The sequence below is a fragment of the Triturus cristatus genome, chromosome 1_2 (genome assembly GCF_964204655.1).
Source record: "Triturus cristatus chromosome 1_2, aTriCri1.1, whole genome shotgun sequence".
Lineage (NCBI taxonomy): Eukaryota > Metazoa > Chordata > Amphibia > Caudata > Salamandridae > Triturus > Triturus cristatus.
Genome location: NC_140580.1, coordinates 223,679,795 through 223,704,793, shown reverse-complemented (window position 1 = coordinate 223,704,793; position 24,999 = coordinate 223,679,795). Strand labels below are relative to the sequence as shown.

The following is a 24,999-nucleotide window of genomic DNA, read 5'->3' as shown; positions in this document are numbered from 1 at the left end:
AACCTCTACATTCAGGAGGGAGATGGGTCTGTATGAAGAGCACTCCTCTGCTGGCTAGCCAGCCTCATGAATGACCACTACAGAGGCCAATCTTTGGTCTCTGGGCAGTTTTTCCACCTGCTTACTTTCCTCAAACATGTTTAAGAGATGGGGTGCCACCTTTGTGGCAGACAATTTAAGGAGTTCTATTGGGATGCCATTAGGCCCCATGGATTTACCGGATTGTATGCTCTGTATGGCATCTCCTATCTCCTCAGCTGTAAGATCTTCCTCGAGCTGTTCTCTGTCTACCTCAGGGAGAACTGGGATTCGGACATCTTGTACTAGGTTGAATGACTCCTCTATCGAGCCTCGTGCCTCCGGGGAATAGAGTTGTGCGTAGCAGTTTGCAAAGGCCTTCGCGATATCATGCGGATCTTGTAGCCACTTTCCCTCCAAGCCTCTTACGGCCATGACCCATCTCCCGGCCTTCTCCCTCTTGTCTAGTCAGGTAAGTAACTTGCTCGCCTTATCCCCCAGTTCATATACTTTATGTTGTACCTTGCGGAGCTTACTGTAGGCTGACTCCACTACTAAGTTCTTGTATTCCTGTCTCTTCAGGGCCAGTGAGTGTTGGGTATCTTCCTCAAGCAAGGAGGCGGGGGACCTTTCCAGAGTCAATATCTCCCTTTCAATTGCCTCTAACTTGGTCTTATTTCCCTCTAATGTCCGGCCGCAAGGGAGAGAGCATGCCCCTTTATGACTGCCTTACATGCTTCCCATTAAGTCTGGTGGGACTTTACCGACCCAACATTCTCTTTAAAATAGTATTCAGTTGTTTTTGAGACGTCTGCTCTAATATGTGGAATGGCCAGGTACCACGGGCTGATGGATAAGGATCGAGTTGTGAATTTCTTGGTTGGGCTATACTTTGCCCACAGGGGAGCATGATCAAAGATTCCCCTAGCTAGGTGTTTGACTTCCGAGAAATGCTGTATATCTCCTGCAGCGGTTAATGTGTGGTCAATCCAGAACATGCTCTTATGCGCTCTGGAATGAAACGTAAACTGCTGCTCATCAGGGTGGGATTCACGCCACACATCTATTAGCCCCATAACCATCAGGAATTCAGCCATGGTAGTGCGTGAGCGTTTGTTAAACGGGCCGATAGTCAATCTAGTTGATCATTAAGGGTCATATTCAGGTCTCCCCCTATTATCAGCGCCCCTTCAGGGAATTCCAGAATCTTTTTGCAAATGTACGGTAGCGCAATGTTATGTAGAGCGGGGGGAATATAAACCGCCAGCACATTTATGTTTGTGCTCTCCCAGGATCCAGTCAATCCTGCGAATCTTCCCTGAGGATCAGTGTGCAGGTCAGTCACTGTGAAGGGAAACCTATTGTGCAACATAATCCCAACCCCTCTGGAGCCAGGTGTGAACCCTGAGTGTACCACTAGCTTGTAGCCCCATCTATTAAGTGCCTTGCATGCATTCCCCATCAGGCGGGTCTCCTGGAGAAGCACCATGTCTGGGGCTTGTTGTTTAACATATATTGGAGCACTATCGCTCTCTTGAGTTTGTCTCCAAGCCCATATACATTCCAGTAGAGTAATCGAAAGGATGCTACCTTCTCAGCCACCTCCCCCTTTTGTGCCCCTTTCATACACTATCTCATCCGCCATCTAGGTTTTCCCCCAACAATGACGGACCGAGTGGTATTGCTCATAGCCTGGGTGCATTCTACTCGCGCCCTGATATCTCGGAGGAGACCTGCCATGTGTCTGACTCTGAACGTGCCAATAGTGTTGTGGTATCTTGCTGAGTGTAAACAATAGAACCTTGCTGTGTGTAAACAATAGAACTAACAATTTCACCCCCCACCCCCTCCCTGCCTCCCTGCATGGCGGTAACCATATACCCGCCTCCCCAACTGTGCAGAGTGCCCGTCGCACTCCCATCCCAATGTTGGAGGAGTAGTGAGCTGAACTGCCCCCACTTCCACAAGCCCAAACATACAATTTGCAACCGGGGATACACTTATACAGTTGTTATTATACTCAGCTACTCCTTTCTCCACCCAGTGCTGATTGTTGTGTCTGTCTTCCCTCAGGCGTACCGTGACAGTCTCTCATACCAGGCCACCAGTCTGTAGGAAGGTCTGGGACAGCTCCAATAGGTCCTGTTGCAGAGCCGCGGAATGTGTGATCCCATGTTTCTATCACTCACATAATGCAATCCTTAAGTTCCAATGTGCAAATTAGAGTCCATTCGCTGCTGATTGGTCCTCGTTTTCCTGGGTAGGATCTTGATGCTTCTGTGGCTTCCCTGGTTGTCTCCCTGCCGGTCCAGGTGTCTTAGGTCTCCCACTCACCTCCAACCATCTAGCCAATCCCAAACTTCTCCCAGTTCTGTAAAGAACCAGCTTTTTCCATCTGCCTCGACTCTTAATTTCGCAGGAAACAGCATGGCATATTTGAGTTTCCTCTCCCTGAGGATTTTCTTGACCTCCAGGAAAGGGCATCTTTGTCTCTGCACCTTAGCGGTAAAGTCTGGTAAGAATTGTATATTGCTATTCTCATATGTGAGATGCGGACCATTGCATGCTGTTTGGAGAATACTGTCCTGATCTCTAAAGTTGAAAACCCGAGCCAGGATAGATCTGGGGGGTGCACCTGGCGTAGGTCTGCCTCCCAGCACTCGGTGCGCTCTCTCTACAGAAAAGTAATTGGAAAGTGTTTTGGGCTGCAGATGTTTTGTTACCAATTTCTCGATGAAAAGGTCCGCTGCTGGTCCCTCAGCTTTTTCTGGTACTCCCAAAATTCGAATATTATTTTGTCTCGATCTACCTTCGTAGTCATCCGACTGTGCCGTTAAGGTTTCCTTGCGGGTTTGCAGCTCCGAGACTTGCTTCTTGAGAGTTGCAGTATCTGCAGCTAGGTCATGAGAGACCTCCTCAACCTCTTTGATCCTGTAGTCCATCTTTCTGAGGTCTGCCCGGAGCAGGGATTTCTCTGTAGAGACTGAGTCTAGGCGACCCTCCAAGGAGGTGCGCACACTTGTGATCGCCACCATTACTTCATGCAACGTGGGGGATTCCTGCTCCGTTGACTTTTTCTGTGCGTCTTGGTCAGACCCGGGGCTTGACGTTCACCCCTCCTGCGATTTCTGTAATGAAAACGTATCTAACTTGGGCTAGTGCGAACTGTGCCCCCCTTTGCTTGTCGCCATTATCACCTCCGGGGGTGCAGGGTTTTGGCCAGTTATATAATGTGGTGGGGTACACGCCGCGGCCTACTGTGGGAACTCCACGTGGCCTGTCGATTTTCTCTTTGAGGCTCACCAGTAGTGGTGGATGGCTGAAAGGGACTTGTGCTCCTTGTGCTTTGCCATTGTTTTAAATAAGAAACAACGGAAATGCCTATACTGATATTTATCTTTATATGCGCCACTAATTGCGAGGTAGCATATTGAATGAAAACAACATGAACCTATTGACCACTTTTTCCGTGAATTGAATCAATCAATTTTTGATTCTTTTTTTATATACACCATAATTTTTTGTTTTTTGGCTTTTTTCACAATCTCCCTGGAGCTAGACGGAGCCCAACTGACTGCATTGACTGCAGAGGGCTCGAGGGAGCACACCGGGGCCCAAGAACATTCTGTAGGAGGTGTGGCGGAGCGGGAAGCCGTGGACCAGAGCAGTCCTGCCGAAGTAGCATGGACTAGATTGGAGCGCCTGCCGCAACTCCGTTAAGCTTGAATAAGCAGCTGCAAGCCCTGCAAAAGTCTTTGCAGTGAGCGGGGCGAGGGAGCGGCAGGCGAGGAGCGCCACAGGAGAGCTTAGAAGTGAGAAACGTGAGGCCTCCACCACAAGGACTGGACAATAAGAGAGGGGCCTGGAGTAGCACGGATGAGGTCGCCGGCCTGGAGTAGCATGGATGAGGTCGGCGACCTGGAGTAGCACGGATGAGGTCGGAGTTCTCCCCTCCCTGATCCCCGGCCGGCCCTGCAGGCCTTAGGACGCCGCGGCGGATCTGCGCGTGTGCTGTGCCATTGTTTTAAGGCCTCTACATTGCGTGGGATGTGTCTCACCTCGGGTTATTGCGCCATCTCTCAACCGTTTCTTACTGACCACAATTATGGGCCGGGAAGGTTCACTCCTAAACCACACTCTTGGGCCTCTACAACCCCATGTTGATCGCGCTGTCCCCCAAAGGAAGGACTCACCTCACACTTCCCAGGAGTCCACTGCACTCGGAGATTTCACTCGCAAGTGCTCCCACCTCACTCAAGCCACTCAAGCCAAAGGATTCAGTTCACCTCCATCCAGGCCCCCAATTAGGCACTGCATCACCGCCAGGAGGGAGTTTGCCTGAAGGGTGGTACCTCTGGTCCCTTCTCTTATTGCACTCTTCCCAGCTGGAGCTGGTGCCTCGTCTTATGGTGCGGGCCTGTGGGAAGGAAGAGAATCATCCACAGTAGTGGCCCAGGTACGCCCGTGCTGCGATGTCGAGATTGCCACCTTGCCAGCAAATTATGCATATTTGTTTATATAAATATATTGAGAATTTTGCCTTTCTGAATATTTGAGAAAGGAATATCAGGTATTATTCAACCCACAGTGGTGATAAGCTAAGTAAATCATCGTATATCCTTTCAATTGGATTTAACATTTACAGCTATAAAAACTTCGGAAAACTGTATGCATCTAAGCTAAGTGATTCAGAAACACTAAGGGTTCTGCAGCAGCGGTTTCTCTTCAAGAGCGTCGGGTGCTCCGCCCCCGTTACTTTCTACAATATGTACAATGCTCATATTTTGTTTTTAATAAAACAAATACCTCCTTTGGTATTTTGGATTGTAGTGGTCTACTTACTAGTTTCTACTAGAGCACCGGGCACTGTCTGCCTCGTTCACCGACTTCGCCGTCATTGTACAGTGACCATTTGTGGACACTGTCACGTGACTCCGCTTGCTTGCTCCCTGGGCAGGCTCAAACAAGCCTACGTGTTTGCCGGGCTGACAACCTCACAGCCCTCATCAGCTCAGCAAAGACCTAGCTGCAAGGCGCAGTCTCCACCCCCTGATGGCGTGGAGGTAAAGTTAGCCCTGGGCATTATAAAAATAAACCCGGTATTGCTAACCCTCCACGTCAATCAGAGAGTGGAGAGCTTGTCACCCCACCCTTTCCCAACTCGTTACAGGGCGTGGTGGGACCCACCTTGTGATGAATTGGGAAGGGGTGTGGCAGGTGGGAAACCTGGGAATCGAGTTTGCGCAGACTGGACCTGAGCCTGCTTCCCGCGCCTGAGTCTTCATCAGTTGTAGCCGGACTGCATGTTTTTTGGAGCCTAGGGCCCGAGGCAGTCTGAATCCGAATTGGATTCAACATTACTTAAGCGCCGGCAGCAGCTGAGCCTGAGCTTGTCCTGGTTGCTCGTCGTTGCTCACAGCACTGCAGGTTGTCGTCCGGAGTACTAGGACAGTAGGGCTACTTGTGAACTCGGGACTTCGGGAGTCGGGCAGTTCACCAGGTAAGACCCAGGCGGGCATTTTTTTTACTTATATAGGCCCGTTTAGCCTTAGGGCCTTGTTGCATGGATGGATGTCAGTGTGGGGAGGGGTGCAGACACAGTGCATTACATTGCCATCTCATATCTTTGACCTCCATAAATGGAACGCAACGTTCATTCAAACGCAGTAAACCGTGAGCGGTTTGTGGTATTACAACCGCGTCATGGGCGTACAGGAGGACAGGAGTTGGACTCTTTCATGTGCTGGCAATATAGCACTGCCCACATAGGATTTGGGACGGGGCAGAACACACATCCATTATACATTCCAGCTTACAGCTCAGGGCTGCTTTTCTCTTGATGTCTCTATTGAAGCTTGTAACGCTCTCTGTTGTGTTAATGCCATGGGCACATGCCTTACATTTATTATATTTCGTGAACCCATTCTGTGGTTTTAGCCTCTGTTCTTTCTTTGTCATCACTTCTCTCTTTCCTCATGTGTCCCTCATTGATGGTGCTTTCCTAAAGGTGATCTGCGGTCTCATACCCGCCTCCTTACCTATAACCGGATCCATTCCTGGGTGAAACAAACTATATTTGGAGCGATTTAAGCAGACGCAAAATACATCCCAAGGGCCTTGTAGACACTGCTGAGGCTGGAGTTTTAGTGGTAGTAGTTTGTTGCCAGAACTCCTTGAGTCTGGTTTTGGTAATTATGTGAAATTATAGAACCAACAGTGTAAGGGGAAGACGAAGGCATTAGGACTCCACACAGTTTAGTAAACAGGGCATTGCAGAGCTATAGAACTCTGTGCAGACATAATGTGTACAAGGCGCTGCTTCTGTCTCGGTCACTGACACCCTGTTTTGTTTCACAGCCCATAACAATGGAGGTGTCCCCCAAGATCCGAATCCTCGAAGATAAGTGCTACTGACAGTAATAATGCTGTGACATGCAGTGCCGTACAAGGTTCTTCTGACACTTTGAAGTGTATGTGTAGTTTAAGACCTACTGATGGAATGGCCGGCCTCCGTGTGTATTAATAATGACTGGTGAGGGGTGCAGGGAGGACATGAGCTGCTTTCCTCAGTCGGGACACGTGATCCCAGGGTAGCATTCAGAAAGGAGGTCAGCCCACATACACTGGTGCCCAGATCCCAGGAGAGAGCAGGTGAGGTGACAGACTGGAACCTGAAACACTGGTCCCTGCCAGCAGTAAGCCAGAGCATGATCTTTCTTGCTGAGCATGCGCCGTAACAGTGGCAGGTGATTTCATTGACTGTGTGAAATGATTTTTTCTTAGGTGATTAGCACATTTTTCTGACAGGTGGTGTTGTTTTTTTTTTTTTTTGCAGTAATCATCCTATGTCTTCACCTTGAAATGGAAAGATTGGTCTAATGAGTTTTAACACTTGACGTGAAATAAGTGAAAAGGATTTGTAGAGCAATTACTTGGTGAGGTTAACTTTGTGTTCGAAGAATGGTAGTGAAACTTTCACTTGATGATGCGCCCTCAATTGTTCTGTCACTGTTTTTATTCACTTGCCTTGCTCATCACTCACTGAATAACATTTACAAGTCAGACATCGTTTGAGTTACACAGTTTTTTCACTCACACTAAGTGACAATGTCTGCAAACAGTGAAAACATGTAGTGCTTCAAAGCTGCCTCCTATGAAAGAAAGATGTTGAGGGATTGTTTAAGAAATCAAGCACATCGTAGAGAAAGAATAGCAGTGGAGTGACAGCTGGGAGGAATGGTAATTGAGGAAAGGTTAGTGAGCCGCACAGAGGTAGATTACATTGAGAAAGGATTGAGTGGATACAGGAGCAAAGGATAGGGGAGACGTCAAAGAGGAAGGTCAGAACACGAAAGACTGAGGATAGCAGAACAATATTAAGAAACAGCATAAATGATGAATAACATAGGAGAGACAGACAGCAGAGAGGAATGATAACAGAGACAAAACAGTGAAACACTGCAGTGAGGGAGGAACAGTAGCAGAGGAAAGACTAGAAAGAAATGAAGGTTCTGCGGAAAAGAGGAATAGCAGAGTTAAGATTAAGAGACAGGCAAAAGAGAAAGTTTGGCAGAAAGACAAACTGCTGAGAGGAAAGATACAATAGGTTAACCGAGAAAGCATAGCATAGACAGACATCAGAAAATATTATAGCAGTTAAGTGATAAAGACAAACTACAGAGAAGAAGAATGAGGAAGAAATGTAGAGAGAGGCAGACTGAAAATAGCACCACAACACTCTTTTGATTGTAAATATTATTATTTCTGTTAATATGTGAAAATTATACTGCGAAAGACACCATCTCTTCAACGAAAATTCTCCCCAGGGAAGTCAGATTTGTTTCCTTCACTTACCCACATGATCTATGTTACACTTAGATATTTACGCCCTACCACTTTCATAGTTCACCAGCCGCCACTGGCGTGCTGTATACTGATCTCTGAGCTGAACATATTTTGCGCTTTGGCCAGTATGTATTCTGAGCTTTGAGAGGTGTGTTCCCTGAATCTTTGCAATGTGTATTTCGAGGTCCGCGTTATGGATATCGTTAGCAGTGTCTGAAATGGATACGTCTAGCACTGGGTACTTTTTGCATCCTAGGCTCTAGCCGTCTGTATGTTAAACCGTGCCTTAGTTTACCTTCCACGTTGTGTTGTGGGCTATGAGCTCTGTGATTAAATCGATCAGAGGTCTTCTCTCTTTTTAGCTCTGACATAAGCCTCTGCATCAAGGTATAAAATAAAATGTGTATTGTCTGGATGGCACTTGAAGAGAGAGACCTGTCTCATTTTGCAGGTCATCCACTAAACGCACAACCAGCACAGCTGCCTCGGCCTGTTCGAGGCACAGCTCGGAGTCCTACCCACCTCACCTGACACCACTTCATTTTTGTACCTAAGGCCTGATTTCTGATTACATACAATTCTTCCAGGTGAGAGTAGGAATATTCCTTTGGTAGTCAAGGTGTTAGGTTTCCTTGCCAACTAAGCTCAACTAAAGGAAAATTGTTGTTTGCAGGGAACCCCTGAGCAATCTATACAATTATTTTGTCATGGAATATTGCAACAATCATGTATCTAATATAATTCCCTATTTGACATAATTTGTCTCGGCGCTGTTTGTTTGTATTCAGCTTTCTGAAGTGAAAGTTTCTATGTACTTACTTGCTTGCTTGGCTTTCTCCACGTAGCTAGTGGTCAAATCGTCATCCACCGGATGCTCCACAGGCCCCACCATTGGGATGAGAGGCCTGTCAGCGCGGATTGCCCGCGCCATACCTTGAGGCAATAGAAGACCCTCGGGAGAGGGGGCTGGGCCATAGTCTACCTCCGTGGGATTTAAGCCACCTTCAACATCCGAGAAGGGGGTCTCTGGTCTGCTATCCATAGAGGGTTGGTAGACAATCTCCCTCTTGGCCACTCCTCCTCCTTCTCCTATAGAGGGCCCCCTTTGACTATTGTCAGCAGCAGGGGGGTTCCGTTGCTTTGCAGCACTGCGCCAGGGTGCACTGGACTGAAAAGGTTTCGGAGCAGCCTCATCCACATCTTTATGATGTACCTGTCGACAAGGCTCTGGAGCGCTGTCATAGCCGCTCATCTCGGACATAGACTGAGGGCCAGGAGGTGAGCGAGGGCTTTTCTTGCGCGCTCGACGGTGCCTCTCCTGTGGTCCTGGAGTCAGCTCCTGGGACCTCTGGCCAAGGGTGTCTGCGTCGCTGTCCGTCTCCCCGTAGTAACCCTCACTGTCTGGGGGCGAAGTGATGGTCTCCCGGGGCAAGAGACCGAGATGGTCTGGGCTGCTGGGTTTCTGAAGTGGCTGGACTAGCTTCTGTTTCTGTGTTTGAACTTCAGGGGTTGGGAAAGGCAGGACTTGTTGCTCTCCGCTTGTTGCTTCCGCCGCTGCCCTGTGGAAGAGGAGAAGAGAAAGGAGTCACATTACTTACAGCCTTCCACAGCTCTGTATTTAGAGACGGTCTTTCACTCATGGGGAGAAGGGGAGGATAGGTCGTGGGGGCGATGAAATCAGCGCACTAGATACGCAGAAGGAAACTAACATGAATAACCTAATCTTCGGCATACAAATAAACGTTTTATTTTGAGGACACCGGGTCCAAAATAGCTCTCCCAGAATCCAGACGGTCAGGATTGCAAGGGATCATTAGAACCGGTGGTTACTCTCATCCATCACATTAAGACACTTAGGGGCAGATTTACAAGCCCCTTGCGCCACTTTTGCGTCACTTTTAACTGTGTCACTTTTAACATGGGAAAAGTGACGCAAAAGTGGCGCAAGGGGCTTATCTGACTTGTAGCAATCCGCCCACGTAACTCCTGGGTTATACTAATATGGGCTGCGAAGAATGGATCACAACACATTTCAAAATCGTAGACAGGTAACATAGCATTAGAACTATCATTTGAAGATTAGCAAGCATACAATTAAGTACTCTGCAGTTTTTTGATAATTGTGGAAGCAGAGTTGTTTCCGAATTAAAGTAACATTGGAGTACAGTAAATTGTGAAGTATGTAAGGGCAGGGCATTCAGAAAAGTAGAGAGGGTCTTTAAAAAAATGAATGTGACCTATGTAATCAGGAACGTGGTTTAAATATGTAAACTACATTTCTGTGATTCCCATAGTGTACCACCCGACAAGCATTTTAGTTCCTCTCTGAGCTTTCTGTTATTGCATCCAGATATATAACATAACATCTAACATACACCTAAAACCAGCCAGGAGTATTGGCATTGTCAGTGGTTGTTAGCCGTTAAAAATAAATGAGTAACAATGATTTTTTAGTAAATAATTAATACTTGTATAAATTCTGAAATTGTGAGACTGTTAACTACTGAGGCCTGTGGAAGGGGTAGAGTCACTTTATCTCTTCACATCTACACCTGCATATCTTACATCTCATCACTTTCCTCTTCAGCACCCTCTTTTCATTCTCTCCTGAATGCACTTCCTTGCATCTTCTTCACTTTACCACCCCACAAATACACAATGCACCCACTCACTTGTAAACACTATTATTTCCTTTACATTTGCCTTGTCAATATTTTGACAACTGTGTACCTCCTTCACAAACAATATGCACAAAATCACAACTGCAACTGGAATACGTGAGCATTGCTCTGTGTGCTCTGCAGAGAGGCTACGGAATAAATGACCATCTATTCTGAACCGCAATAATTATAAAGAGGGCGGACACTAGGAGCAATTGGGAGGTCCAGTGACTCGTGCTCCCAAGTAAATACCTTTTGTCAAACGGGAGTCACTGTTCCTATTAGGAAGGAGAGGTAGGAAAAGTAGGGGGTCACTGTTCCTATTTGGAAGGAGAGGTAGAAAAAATAGAAGTCACTCAAGTCGTTCTACTACTCTGCAAGTGGGGGACAGTGTGTCCTTGTTATGATGCCCTCACACACCCGAAGGATGTCATGTTCATCATTGGGCTGGTGCTACTCATCGGGTTGGCACTGCAATGCCCTGCACGTCCCCCAAAGGGTCACTTTTTCGGAGATCTTTTGATAAAGCCGTGTGGGTGCGTGGGGGTAAGTGGCCGTGAAGTCCTAGTTGTGTGGTTTAAAAAATGACTAGAGGGAATATGAGAGATTTTTATTAGAAAAGTGATCCCTCTGTCATTGTTACAAATTTAAAGAATGTGGTGCTGCTGTGAGGAATATTATTTTGTCCCACTGTAGCAAGCTGTGTGGTATACCCCAAATGGATATACTTCAAGTCAACATGTTTCGGGCTATCTCATGGTCTCTGGAGGAGATCCAGAGCGCTTTGTCAGGGCCAATTAATAGAGTTTAATACAGAGAAGGGAATGCAATGATCTAAATTGATCCAGTGCCACTAGAAAATAAAGAAATAAGGAGTAGTTCTCTGGAATGACAAGAGTAAAAAATACAGTAGTATTATGAGTATCTGTTTATAAAGTGTGAGGTCACACTGCAAATAGACCTGGGTCTCCCATTGGTGGGCCAAGTGCTCGTGACAATCTGCATAATACATTTAGCAAACGGTCCATGTGGCTATGAGTGAGCTATGGAAAATATAATTTAAAATATGACATGACGAACAAAAATGGAAAGAATGTCCAATTTTTGTGGCCAAGGCAATTGTATCAGATTTAGTAAAACAGACACACATGTAAACTCATATCCGTATTCACGTAATTCCTTGGTTATTAGGTCACGATTAATACTGTGTAGAGTTCTTTTAAATAAACTAACATACCGCTATAGTCTAGGTAAACAATACCGCTAGGCCCCGCCATTGATGGCAAACCTCAGATCACTGTGTCCATATGGTTAAAAACAGTTATTCTCACCCCTTACTAACAGGGAAAATGTCCCATGAGAAATCGGTCTGTGGGTCACTCGAGATCTGTGGGGATGAAAACGTTCAAAAAGGCAGTATTAGAAAAAGCGGAACAACGTGAGGCAAAGGCAGTGTTAGATAAACGGAACAGAGCTGCTGTGCCCCACACTCGTGTTCCTTTTGCCCAGAATTGTACTCACTGTTACTCGAGATGTTCGGAGCCGCTACACCTGTTGACCTCACCCCGTCTCCGCCAGTAAAGGAACTCTACCGGTGCTCTGTTTTTAAGGGTTTTGGGCACTTCCGGTCACTTGTTTGTGTACTTAGTCATGGCGTTCACTGGCAAAAAATCCACATCGATTGGGTAGCCATCTTGGAATGGTGTTCCAATGTTGATTAGAAAGTGCGTCTGACGGACCCTTGCTCCTGGACTCTTGGCCTTGAGCTGTTGTACTGTCTCTAAGCCCACTGTTCGCCGGACCCGCTTCGCGGGTCCCGCTTCACCAGAATTGCCGTTGGGGAATTTGTGGAGAGGCTGTGCAGTCTGTGTTGTGCTGGGGCTTTTGGGCAGGGCTGCGAGCGTTTCTGCAGGGACTCCGTTTCCCAGGAGTCCCTGCCTGGCCGATTGAGAACACCTGGCCCGCTCTCCCTGTCAGCCCCGCCCCCTGCGCACAGAGTGTGTTAAAGAGCCTGCCTGCCTCTTACCTGCGGGATCCAATGTTGATTAGAAAGTGCGTCTGACGGACCTTTGCTCCTGGACTCTTGGCCTTGAGCTGTTGTACTGTCTCTAAGCCCACTGTTCGCCGGACCCGCTTCGCGGGTCCCGCTTCACCGGAATTGCCGCTGGGGAATCTGTGGAGAGGCTGGGCAGTCTGTGTTGTGCTGGGGCTTTTGGGCAGGGCTGCGAGCGTTTCTGCAGGGACTCCGTTTCCCAGGAGTCCCTGCCTGGTCGATTGAGAACACCTGGCCCGCTCTCCCTGTCAGCCCCGCCCCCTGCGCACAGAGTGTGTTAAAGAGCCTGCCTGCCTCTTACCTGCGGGATCCAATGTTGATTAGAAAGTGCGTCTGACAGACCCTTGCTCCTGGACTCTTGGCCTTGGGCTGTTGTACTGTCTCTAAGCCCACTGTTCGCCAGACCCGCTTCGCGGGTCCCGCTTCACCGGAATTGCCGCTGGGGAATCTGTGGAGAGGCTGTGCAGTCTGTGTTGTGCTGGGGCTTTTGGGCAGGGCTGCGAGCATTTCTGCAGGGACTCCGTTTCCCAGGAGTCCCTGCCTGGCCGATTGAGAACACCTGGCCCGCTCTCCCTGTCAGCCCCGCCCCCTGCGCACAGAGTGTGTTAAAGAGCCTGCCTGCCTCTTACCTGCGGGATCCAATGTTGATTAGAAAGTGCGTCTGACGGACCCTTGCTCCTGGACTCTTGGCCTTGGGCTGTTGTACTGTCTCTAAGCCCACTGTTCGCCGGACCCGCTTTGCGGGTCCCGCTTCACCGGAATTGCCGCTGGGGAATCTGTGGAGAGGCTGTGCAGTCTGTGTTGTGCTGGGGCTTTTGGGCAGGGCTGCGAGCGTTTCTGCAGGGACTCCGTTTCCCAGGAGGCCCTGCCTGGCCGATTGAGAACACCTGGCCCGCTCTACCTGTCAGCCCCGCCCCCTGCGCACAGAGTGTGTTAAAGAGCCTGCCTGCCTCTTACCTGCGGGATCCAATGTTGATTAGAAAGTGCATCTGACGGACCCTTGCTCCTGGACTCTTGGCCTTGGGCTGTTGTACTGTCTCTAAGCCCACTGTTTGCCGGACCCGCTTCGCTGGTCCCGCTTCACCGGAATTGCCGCTGGGGAATCTGTGGAGAGGCTGTGCAGTCTGTGTTGTGCTGGGGCTTTTGGGCAGGGCTGTGAGCGTTTCTGCAGGGACTCCGTTTCCCAGGAGTCCCTGCCTGGCTGATTGAGAACACCTGGCCCGCTCTCCCTGTCAGCCCCGCCCCCTGCGTGTCACGTCTGACCTATAACAGTGGTGCTTACTTCCGCTGCGCAGGAGCGTCCCGGGAGAAGCCCGAGACAAGGGCGGGACCATCTGTGGCCGTCAGTGGCTGAAGGAGGCTGGGCTGGGCCCGCTCTTTGACATTGCGCCTTCTGACTACTTGTTACAGTACGTTCCCTGTATCTAGAGATCTCTGGTGTTTGCTTATATAGTATTGTTCTTTTTAAAGCTCGTTGGCTGCAAAGTATGTCTTCTCCTTCAAATACCACTGCCCAGATCTCTACTCAGGCCGAGGTGGGGTCAGCCATCTTGGGTCCTCTAGACAAATACTTTAGTCGGGTAACCCAAGATATTGACAAAGAGATCGCTTTGGCGGAGAGGCGCGCCGAGCGTAGGTTATCTATTGAACTCCTTAAAATTCCTTTGGAGATACGGCCACCTCAGGGTTTCCCGGCATTGGTTCCTCCCCTGTCATCCCTAACCCTGCCAGCTGTACTGGAAACGCCTTATGCTTTTCCCCCTTCACTGGAGCTGTTGGCTGGCTCGTCTGTGGGTCACGACGTGCCCATTTTGCCTTCTACCTCGTCCACTATACCAACTTGCTTACCTACAGGGCAGGTGACCACTGCCCAACCGAGTGTGTCAACTCACATGGTTAAAACTAAAGTAACAAAAGAAGTGCTGCCCCGAAGAAGTGCTATCTTCCCAAACATCCGAAAAAAATAAGGAAGGTTGGAATATGCCTGTGCCCTTCCTGCGAGCCTATTGGGGCTGGCTCTGGTGGGGTTAAGATTGTCAAGGATGGAGTTGTTCCGGCTAGTCCCGTATCTAACATGAATGACCCCTCAGCGATGGTATTGGCTGAGACCTTATCTTCTGCTCCACCCCTGCTCCTCGAGTTGGAGAGGCTGATGAGGTCTCTCCTGACTCCTATTGAGGAACGAGTTAAAAAATTAGCTGATCGGTTAGATCATTTCGAGCAGGCTACTCTAGATAACTTTTTTTCCACCAAATCCCTAATCAAGTCCCACCCTAGGACTGGGGATAGCATCAATCTTCTGAAACCAAATGGCCAGGCAAATGGTGTGTCCAACGCTGAGCCTCCTCCCCCGTAGTCAGCATTGCAAGTAGGCCTCAGTCGAAGGGACAAATCCCCATGACTAATTTAGATTTGTCGGACCGTCCAAGTAGTAATACCACTAAAAAAAACAAGCTGCCTGATACTGTGGCTATGGGTAATAAAGATAGCTCCAAAAGTGGCAATCCTGTATCTAATGGTTCCCAACCCTCACCAAGCATTTCAACACCCCGTCTTGGCGTTCCTGTTAGGGGTAACAAAGACAGTTCCAAAACTAATAACACTGTATTGAATAGTTCCCAACCACCACCAAGTATTCCAACATCCCGTCCTGCTGCTCCTGCCATTAGCCTGCCTAACACCCTCCCGATGAAGGCACCTCGTAGGATACCTCCTATGAATCTCACCCCAGATTCTTATCCTTTCGTGGCTGTCCTCACTAATGTACCACCTTTGTTGGTCGGGCAAAGAGAATCCTTCCAGATGCTAAAAAACAAGGTAATGCACTGGTTAAAGGCAAATAGACCACTGCCCGGGGAAGTGGACGGGCTGATTATTGGAGTAAGAAGGACAGACTGGATAGGTTGTACTCCTAAGCACTTGGGGGGGGGGGAGTGTATAGTTGTTAATTTCCAAGATCCTAGGGTGGCACGTCTGATTACGAAGCAAAATTGGGGCACAAGCAGTGGTGGAATTGGTATTGTTGATCTCACATTCTTTTATCCAAGACCAACAGGTGTTCAATTTGGTATGACCAGTGAATTAGGTTGCTATAACAATCTCCCCTCCAGAGGGTTTGTTCCTTTCACTGTACCCTTACAACGGGGTAACTTTTATAATGGACCAACGTACAATCGTTTTGAAGTGATGAAAGATCCGGGGTGGGTTCATTGACCGAATTCCGATTATTCCACGAACAGTAGGGAAGGTATGACCCGTTGGGATATATGTGGGAAGCCTGTGTTAACTGTTTTGACTAAAAACGTGGAATCAAATGAAATGAGAACTGGTTGGGAGACTGTGATTTTGGAGGAAACATGTGGGGAGTGTATTCCAATTTCTGGGGACTCTGGAAATGAGGAACTAATTACACTTAGCACTGTTGGCACCCACGAGGTTGATCACAACACTGAGGATACCAACCGAGAGAGGGAGGGGTATGACAGAATCTTAACAAACGACTTTGGGATGTCCTGTGTAGGAGCAGTACCCATGGACGGCCCCAGTTTAGGGAAGTTTTTTTCATGGAACATCGCGGGGTTGAGTAGCAAGCTGATGTCCCAAAACTGGATGGACTTCGTCAATGGCTTTGAAGTTTGTTTATTCCAGGAGACATAGGCTTGCGACCCTATATTTCTTCCTGGCTACTTAAATTTTTCAATCCCGGCCAGTAGAGGCGCTAGGGGTCGACCGATGGGAGGCCTTACAATCTGGGTAAGGCAATGTCTTCAAATAACAATCAAAGTGGTGGATCTGGGTTGTAAGGACATCCAAATGCTAAGAATAGCCTCAGAAAAGTAGGGAGGGATAGATATATACAACATCTACGCCAGGGGCAGTACCACTGGGAGTTCACCCATTCTAGAGGCTTTGTCCACTTTTTTGGAATCGCAGTCCCTGGGTAACAAAGTTGTAGTAGCTGGTGACCTAAATAGGACTTTCGAACCATTGGATAGTTCGGATGATCCCCTAGGGCAAGAGGGGTGTTCCGACTTTAAATCTGGCTCCTGTTAAGCGGTGGACGAAAGATATATTACAACTGAATGCCATTTGCCTGGAACATGGGTTGAGAGCCCTAAATTGGAGGACGAAGGGCGATAGGGAAGGTGCCTGTACATTCGACAATGGTCATAACCAAAGTCGGATAGACTATGTCCTTTGCAGCCTCAATTTGTGGCAGTTGGTATGCGACATGAAAATCGAGGGTAGACTGGAAAGTGACCACAATCCCCTCTGTGTGATCCATAACTGGTGGATGGCCATATCAGGGAACCCTCAATCAAGTGATGGCCTAATGCCTACCATGGCCAATGACATGCGCAGACTTAACTGGCCGAGTGTATTGGCGAATGCAGAATCTATGGACTTTATAAGTTCCGAGGTGGATGCTGCAATCGCTGCTATGGAGGCTGCAAACCCCGTAACACCAGGTTCTAGGGAAATAACGGACATACACAACAAGCTCTTTTCCCTTTTAAAACCGCACTTCTTGAGGTCCCGCAAGATAAATAGGAAACAACCACCCAAACCAGCTAGGTGGTTTAATCATCAGTGCAGGGAAGCCAGGTTAAGCTTGGGAAGAGCAATCAGGAATAGGGACAGGGCAGCGATTAGCGAGGCTAGGAAGCACTACAAGGTTAGCGTATCGCTAGCAAAAAAAACATGGGACGAAAAGTATTGGGCAGAACTAAAGGAGGCCTCGGGGGCTAAGGATTCCAGGTTATTCTGGAATATTGTCAAGTGGGGTAGAGGTGGAACTCCAAATAAACCCGACAATAATGTCGCCGAGGGTGCCTGGGTGGATTATTTCAAACCCCAATATGCTGAGACTACCGAGTTTAAGGATGTGGAAGTAATTTCAGCTGTATTCCCCACTAGGAATTTATTTTCCCCTAAAGAAACTGAAGTTGCAATATGCACTGCCCAAGGGGGAAGGGCCCCGGGTCTTGATGGGATACCCTCTGATGTTTTCATAAACGATAAGGCGAGGTGGGTTAGGTATGTATTCCTTTTGGGAAACGCTATTGCGAAGGGAACGGCAGTCCCAGAGCTATGGAAGGGAGCAAATATTATACCCATATATAAAAAAGGGGATCGGTCCCTCCCGGCCAATTACAGGCCGATAAGTTTGATTGCCACTATCCAAAAAGTGGTAGTGGGAATGGTGGTAAACCTATTAATGGATTGGGTAGACGAGAACAACGCCCTGTCCCCTTATCAGGCTGGTTTTCGTCGGGCTACAAGCACAGTCGACCAGGTGTTTCGCTTTGCTCTGCTGCAGTGGGGGACGGTGGTGCTCGGCGAGGGCAGCCTGTATGTTGCCTTTGTCGACTTGCGGGCTGCCTTCGACCTGGTCCCAAGGAGAAAGCTCTGGGCAGTTCTGAGCGAAATAGGCCTTCCGGCTGAGTTACTCACCCTGATAATGAGGCTGCATGAGTGTAACTTCGCCAAAGTTCAGTGGGGTATGAATGGTGAATCATCTGCCGACTCTCCGATTGAACGCGGAGTACGACAGGGGTGTGCTATGGCCCCCCTGCTTTTTTCCCTATTTATTAACGGAATTGTGGTTTGGATGCTGGATGCCAGTGTCGATGCACCTTCGTTGGCGGGTCTCAGGGTTCCGATCCTGATGTTCGCCGACGATACGCTGATTTTATCCAAAACACCGGCTGGCTTGCAGCGAGCTTTAAACATCTTCGATCTTTTCTGTGGGGGACATAGCCTGGAAGTTAATGTGGGTAAGACCAAGCTGATGGCCTTCTCACCAAAACGTAGACCCCGGCCTAAAATACTTCTGAACAATTGTGAGCTTGAGGTGGTTACTGTATTTACCTACCTTGGGGTGCAGATAGCAAACAATCTAAAATGGTCCCAACATATAGAAAAGGCGGTCCTGAGGCATCAACAGATTTCGGGCACTTCGGGTGGAACACAAAAAGTCTAAATCAAAGCCTATAAAACCAGTCCTGGCAGTAAATGATGCCAAGGCTATTGGGTCTGCCCTATATGGGGCTGAGCTGTGGGGTTTCGAGAGGCTTCTCCCCTTGCAAATATCGGAGAATAGGTTCCTCAGGGGAATCACGGGTCTCCCTCAGAGTACACCACTAATCCCGCTTGGTCTTGATTTAGGGAGAAGATCAGTTAGTGACTGAGCGCGATTGCGCCCGATTCTCTATTGGAGACGCCTCTGGACTACCCCAGAGATACGGCATTATGCAGAGGGGTTCCTTGCCATAATTAAAGCTGACACCTTTCATAAAATAGTTTGGTTAAAAAATCTTAGGACTGCTTTAGGTGACCTCGGCCTCTCCAATCTATGGGATAATCCATCTGGGGAACCCTTTCCAAACAAAAATATAATTAAAAGCTTATATTGGGATTGGATAGATGGCAGACTCTGGAGTAGAACGAGATCAGACACAATGGCGGGGCGTTTCTTAGAAATCAAACTGTGTCCTGCATTGGAATTATACTGGGACAGTATTACTAACCCAGGGGATAGGAAGCTTTTCTTCCAGTTAAGATCAGGTGCCCTTCCACTGAGATCACTGACGGGTAGGTGGAGGAGTTCAACCACCTCGTGCTGCCCGGTTTGTGGTGCAACTGAGGAAAATATAGGTCACTTTCTATTCCTGTGTAAAGCTTATGCCACCCCGAGAAGAGTTTGGTTAGCTCCTGTTTGTAGAAATCTAGGGACATCTAGGGGTGTTGAGGCGCTACGAATTATTTGCACCGCCACTGATATGCCTATTGTTCTGGGAACAGCAAAGTATCTGGGGTAGGCATGGTCCATTAGACGGAGGGCAATTTCTATTAATATAATATAACTGGGGTATCAAGTGATTTCTGTGTAAATGTACACCAAAGATTTTTATTGTTTATGTACGCACAACTGTTTTAAAAGTATGTATAAATAGGAAAAAATTGTAATGTGATGTATTTTAAATGTATGTTTGTGCTTTTATGAGTATATTCCTCGAATAAAGCAAAAAGAGAGAGAGGGAATGGTGTTCCAGTGTTGAGGAGGTGTACACAATTGCCAAAGTAGTGTAAAGTCACTGCGCGTGTTGGCTAGGATATCAAAATAGATTTATAGAAAATCTTATTTTTGAGTAGTGGGCGTCATTGTCTCTGAATGGTGTGCGTCTCATTTTGTTTGTGATTTGCAGTGCAATGCTTAGTCATGAGGTCGCTTGGCAGGTATTCTCGTGTACGTGACCGCCATCTTGGGGTAGTATTTACATGTGAAATTTATGTGTTAGAGCATTATGGTGGCTGGATGTCACTGTAGTTTATTAAAAAAATATATATCAAAAAGGGTTGTGGATGTCTTTTTTCTTGATGGTATCTATTCTAATTCTACTGGTTCTTCAATGGAGGACAACTATTGTACATAATTATTGACTATGTAATGGTTTCAAAAGGTCAATTATGTTAGTTGCTGGCGACCATGGTTAGTCTAAGGATATTGTTGAAGATAAAAACCCCTGTCTGGTACAGGTTAGATGGGACGTCTTGGATATCGTTGTTAACCTTGTATAGAATAGAGTGAACTAAAAGTATTAAAAACAGTCTTTTGTAAAAATATGAAAGAAGGCTCTATACACAGGACTCATGTCAAAGGTATCTGCAGATAATTTTATAAGTCAGAAATGAGTCTGTGAAGTGTGAGAGAAGTTTCTAAGAGGGGAGCTCCTTTTCCTGAGAGTTATGTGGTGGAAACAGGTCGTATTAGTGTTTGCTGAGGTTGTACTATAGGGTCATAGTAGCTCGATCCAAGATATGTCATCATTGATACCCTGTGTGTTAGTCTGAAGGCGGTGGACCCACCTCTGCTCTCTCTGGAATAGTGTCCTTGTATTCCATTGTCGTTTTGACTTTATAATAGTCCATGTCACCTGTTCTGGTGTGTGTCTCCTCTCTATGTAGTGTGTGCTCATTTTTGTTGTTCCCCGGTTGCAACGGATGTTGCTTCTGTGTTCGTTGATTCTTATTCTCACAGGTCTCGTAGTCATTCCTACATAGAGAAGGGTACAGGGACATCTCACCATGTACATAAAGTTTTTCGTATTACAGTTGGTGTGTCTTTGTTGCGTCCATTCCAGGTCGTGGAATTGTAGGTTTTTTGTGTGAGTTGTGAGTCTGCACACATTGCAGGTGCCGCAGGGGTAATGCCCTTTGACTGTTGGTAAACCCCATAGTGTCGTTTGGTCCTCTGTCAGTATTATCTGTGGTCTAGCGTGGACTACAAGGTCTTTTAGATTTTGCGTACGTTTAAGTGCAAATCTTGGGCGCTCTAGAGTTATGTCGCCTGTATTGACAATGTGCCAGTGTTTTAGCAGAATGTTCTTGATTTGGTTGGATTGGGGTGTAAAAGTTCTTATGCATGTGATAACTTCATCCTTGCTTTTTCAATGCGTCTCCAGAAGGGCCTCACCATGGTTATTGCGTGCCCGTTTTCTTGCCAATTTGATGATTTTCTGTGGATAGTTCCTTCTCTCCAGGTTCATGCTCAGTTGTTCTGCTTGAATTTCATAATCCTGGATGGTGCTACAATTACTTCTAAGCCTCAGGACATGGCCATAGGGGAGATTCTGTCTCAGGGTTTTTGGGTGATGACTGTTGTATGGTAATAAGCTGTTACGGTCAGTGGGTTTTCGGTAAGTTTTTGTGGCAAGTTTCCTATCTTTCAAAGTGATTAACAGATCCAAAAAGGGTATTTCATTAGCTGAGGTGGACAGGGTAAAGTGAAGGAATGGATCCTGTTGGTTAATCCATGAGTGGAATTATTTGCAATGTTCCTCAGTGCAAGTCCATAGGACCAGTATATCGTCTATGTAGCGTTTCCATTCCTTTATCTCCTTTTGGAAGGGGTTTGTCCCAGTCAGGATGTGTAGGGCCTCAAAACGTGCCATATACAGACATGCTAGGCTTGGCGCAAATGTGTTGCCCATGCATGTCCCATGGATTTGGTGGAAAAATTGATTCTGGAACTTAAAGAAGTTGTTTTTCAAAGCTAGTTCTGTGCATTCCATTATGAAATTAATTGGTAGGGATGTGGAAGAATAAGTAGTCCTCAAAGTCTCCTCAACCACTCTTATCGTTGCTTCTTGCGGAATGTTTTTATATAAAGTTTCGACATCTAGGGTAACCAGTAGGGTGATCTCTTCGGGTCCTGGGATATTCTCAATGAGGCAAATGGTTTCCTTAGTGTCCTTCAAAAAAGATGGTGTTTTTGGACCAGGGGTTGCAGGAAATAGTCACAGTATTGGCTCAAAGGTTCAAGGATTGAGTTAATCCCTGATACTATAGGCCTACCTGTTGGTGGCATGATGTTCTTATGTATCTTGGGTAAGACGTAGAAGTAAGGGACAGTAGGTTTCGAGTTTACTAGGTAATCTGCTTCATTCTGTGTTACCCAACCATTTGATAGTGATTCATTCACCATAATGCTGATCCGTCTCGTGAGGGAGTCTGATGGATCTGTGTCCATCTTCTGGTAGTACCTGGTGTTGGCTAGTTGTTGGTTGCATTCATTGTTGTAATCTTCAGTATTAAGGACAACTATTGCTCCACCTTTATCCCCTGGTTTTATCGGGATCCCAGGGTCGTCATTGAGATCCTTCAAGGCTTTTCTTTCTCTTGCCGGAAGGGTTATCAAACGTTTTCCTTGGTTGTAGGCAATTGACATCGCACAGGACAGCTTTCCTGTATGTCAATATTTCGCTGGGTGTCATCGCTGTGGTAGGTGTGAATTTTGACGGGTTTCGCAGAACTGTATCTGTTGTTGAGATGTCCATCCGGTTAGTATTTTCTGTTTGAAAGAACAATCTTAATCTCCAGTCCCTGAAAAAGGCGTGTAATTCACCCGTGAGTTTAAATGAGTCTTCTTTGGGTGCGGGGATGAAACCTAGACCTCTCTGTAAAGCGGGTTCTTCTGTGGCCGTCAGGATCCTGTTAGACAGGTTGACCACTAATTTCTCTTCGTCTGACTCCGGGTCCTGCGTTGGTCCTCGTTGTCCGACCATTGTACCTGTCTCTGGTAGTTTTTCGCCTGCCTCTTCCTCTGCCCCTGCCTCTGTTCCAAAAAGGAAGGGGTTGTTGATGTTGGTTGAACGGAGGAGGAGGTGGTGGTCCGTGGTAACTGGGGTACCAGGGTGGGGGTACTGTCAGGTATCCTTGCATCGGGTCGTTGAATACTGGTGGCGTTGGTAAGAGTCCGGGTCCCCCCTGGTTGCTCTTCCAACTTCTGTTGCTAGAGTTGCTGTTGGATCTCTTCGATCGTGCTGATGTAGTGGAGTTATCATCAGAAGAGGTGTCGTTTTTGGTGTTCATGTAGTCTTCATTCATATAGGGGTATACTTTGTATACTTTTCCTTCTCAAAGTTTTTTATATCTTTTTGTAATTTGTTAATCTTCTTCTGTAGTAGGTATTCTTTATGGTCGTTCATTTCAGCATTAAGTTCTACTAGCTGTGTTTTCCAGGCTGAAATGCTGGTAGTTGTTTTCAGAGCATTCTCAGCCATGGTTATTTTTTATGATCAGTGCTTCAGACAGATGTTTGGCTGTGCTAATTGTAAGCACAAGCCAGTCTTGTGTACACTTCCACGCTATTTGGCTCCATTACTTCCTGAATACAATGTCTTCCAGGAAAATGCGTGGGGCTACAGTCACTAAGAGGCCATTGGGTGCGATATTCACCCGTAAATATTCTGTCATTATTGCCCCATGCATTGCTATTTTTACCTGTTGTTTATTTAGGGAAGGTATGTTGTTCCAGTCACCTTGGGGTGTACTCGTAGATGCTGTCCCATCTGCTCCAATTAGACTAGATGTCTCCAAATCTCTGCTGTGTCAGAGATTTTGAGAACACCTGGTCTAATAGGAGCAGATGGGACAGCATCTACGAGTACATCCCAAGGTGACTGGAACAACAGAGCTTCCCTAAAAAAACAACAGGTAAAAATAGCAATGCAGGGAGCAAGAGAAGTGCAGAAAGAAGCAAAGGATTTGTAGAAAAAAGCAACAGAGGTGCAGAAAGAGGGAAGAGACGTTCAGAAAGAAGCAAGAGAAATGCAGAAAGAGACAAAAGCAGTGCAGAAAAATGCAACAGAGGTGTAGAAAGAGGCAAGAGAAGTGCAGAAAGAGGCAAGAGAGGTGCAGAAACAGGGAAGAGGTGCAGAAACAGGGAAGAGGTGCAGAAATAGGAAAGAGGGGTACAGAAAGAGGCAAGAGAAGTGCACAAAGAAGCAACAGAAATGCAGAAAGAGGCTAGAGAACTGCAGAAAGAAGCAACAGAAGTGCAGAAAGAGGCAAGAGAAGTGTAGAAAAAAAACAACAGAGATGCAGGAACAGGCAAGAGAGGTGTATAAAGAGGGAACATGGGTGCAGACAGGGACAACAGATGTTAAGAAATACGGAAGAGGGGTACAAAAAGAGGCAAGAGGGATGCATAAAGAAGGAAGAGAGGTGCAAAAAGAAGCAAGAGAAATGCAGAAAGAAGCAACACAAATGTTGAAAGAGGCAAGAGAAGTGCAGAAAGATGCAGCAGAAATGCAGAAAGAGGCAAGAGAAGTGCAGAAAAAAGCAACAGAGGTACAGAAATAAAGCAACTGAAGTGCAGAAAGAGGCAAGAGAAGTGCAGAAAGAGCCAAGAGAGGTGCGGAAACAGGGAAGAGAGGTGCAGAAAGAGGGAACAGGGGTGTAAAAAAGGCAAGAGAAGTGCAGAAAGAGGGAAGAGGGTTGCAAAAAGAGGTAAGAGGGGTGCAGAAAGAAACAAGTGAGGTGCAGAAAGAGACAACAGAGGTGAAGAAAGAGGCAAGAAAGGTGAAGGAACAAAATGTAAGAAGTACAGAAAGAGGCAAGAGAAGTGCTGAAAGAAACAACAGAGGTGCAGGAGGCAAAGGTACTGCGTAAAGAGGAAGGAGAGTTGCACAAAGAAGCAAGAGAAGTGTGGGAAGAGGCAAGATGGATGCAGAAAGAGGCAAGATGGGTGCAGAAATAAGCAAGAGAGGTGCAGAAAGATGCAAGAGAAGTATAGAAAGACGCAACAGAAATGCAAACAGAGAAAAGAGCAACACAGAAAAAAGCAACAGAGGTGCAGAAAGAGGCAAGAGGAGTGCAGAAAGAGGCAAGAGAGGTGCAGAAATAGGGAAGAGAGGTGCAGAAAGAGGGAACAGGTGTGCAGAAAAGGGCAAGAGAGAACACGGGTATTGAAAAAGGCAAGAGAGGAGCAGGAGGGGTGCCGAAAGAACAAACGGAGCCTCAGAAAGAGGCACAAGGGGTGCAGAAAGAGGCAAGAAAAGTGCACAAAGAAACCACAGAAGTGCAGAAAGAAGAAAAAGAAGTGCAGAAAGAGGCAAGAGAGGTGCAGAAAGAGGGAAG

At 47.1% G+C, this 24,999-nt stretch overlaps 1 protein-coding gene across 1 annotated transcript in view; it reads right to left on the bottom strand.

Moving 5' to 3' along the window:
* SYNPO2L (synaptopodin 2 like) overlaps positions 1-24,999 on the bottom strand; it is a 518,194-nt gene that overhangs the window by 301,219 nt on the left and 191,976 nt on the right. The window contains exon 3 of the mRNA XM_085603509.1: positions 8,683-9,422. Within this exon, the coding sequence (XP_085459635.1) occupies positions 8,683-9,422 (740 nt within the window). The remainder of the gene's footprint in view (positions 1-8,682; positions 9,423-24,999) is intronic.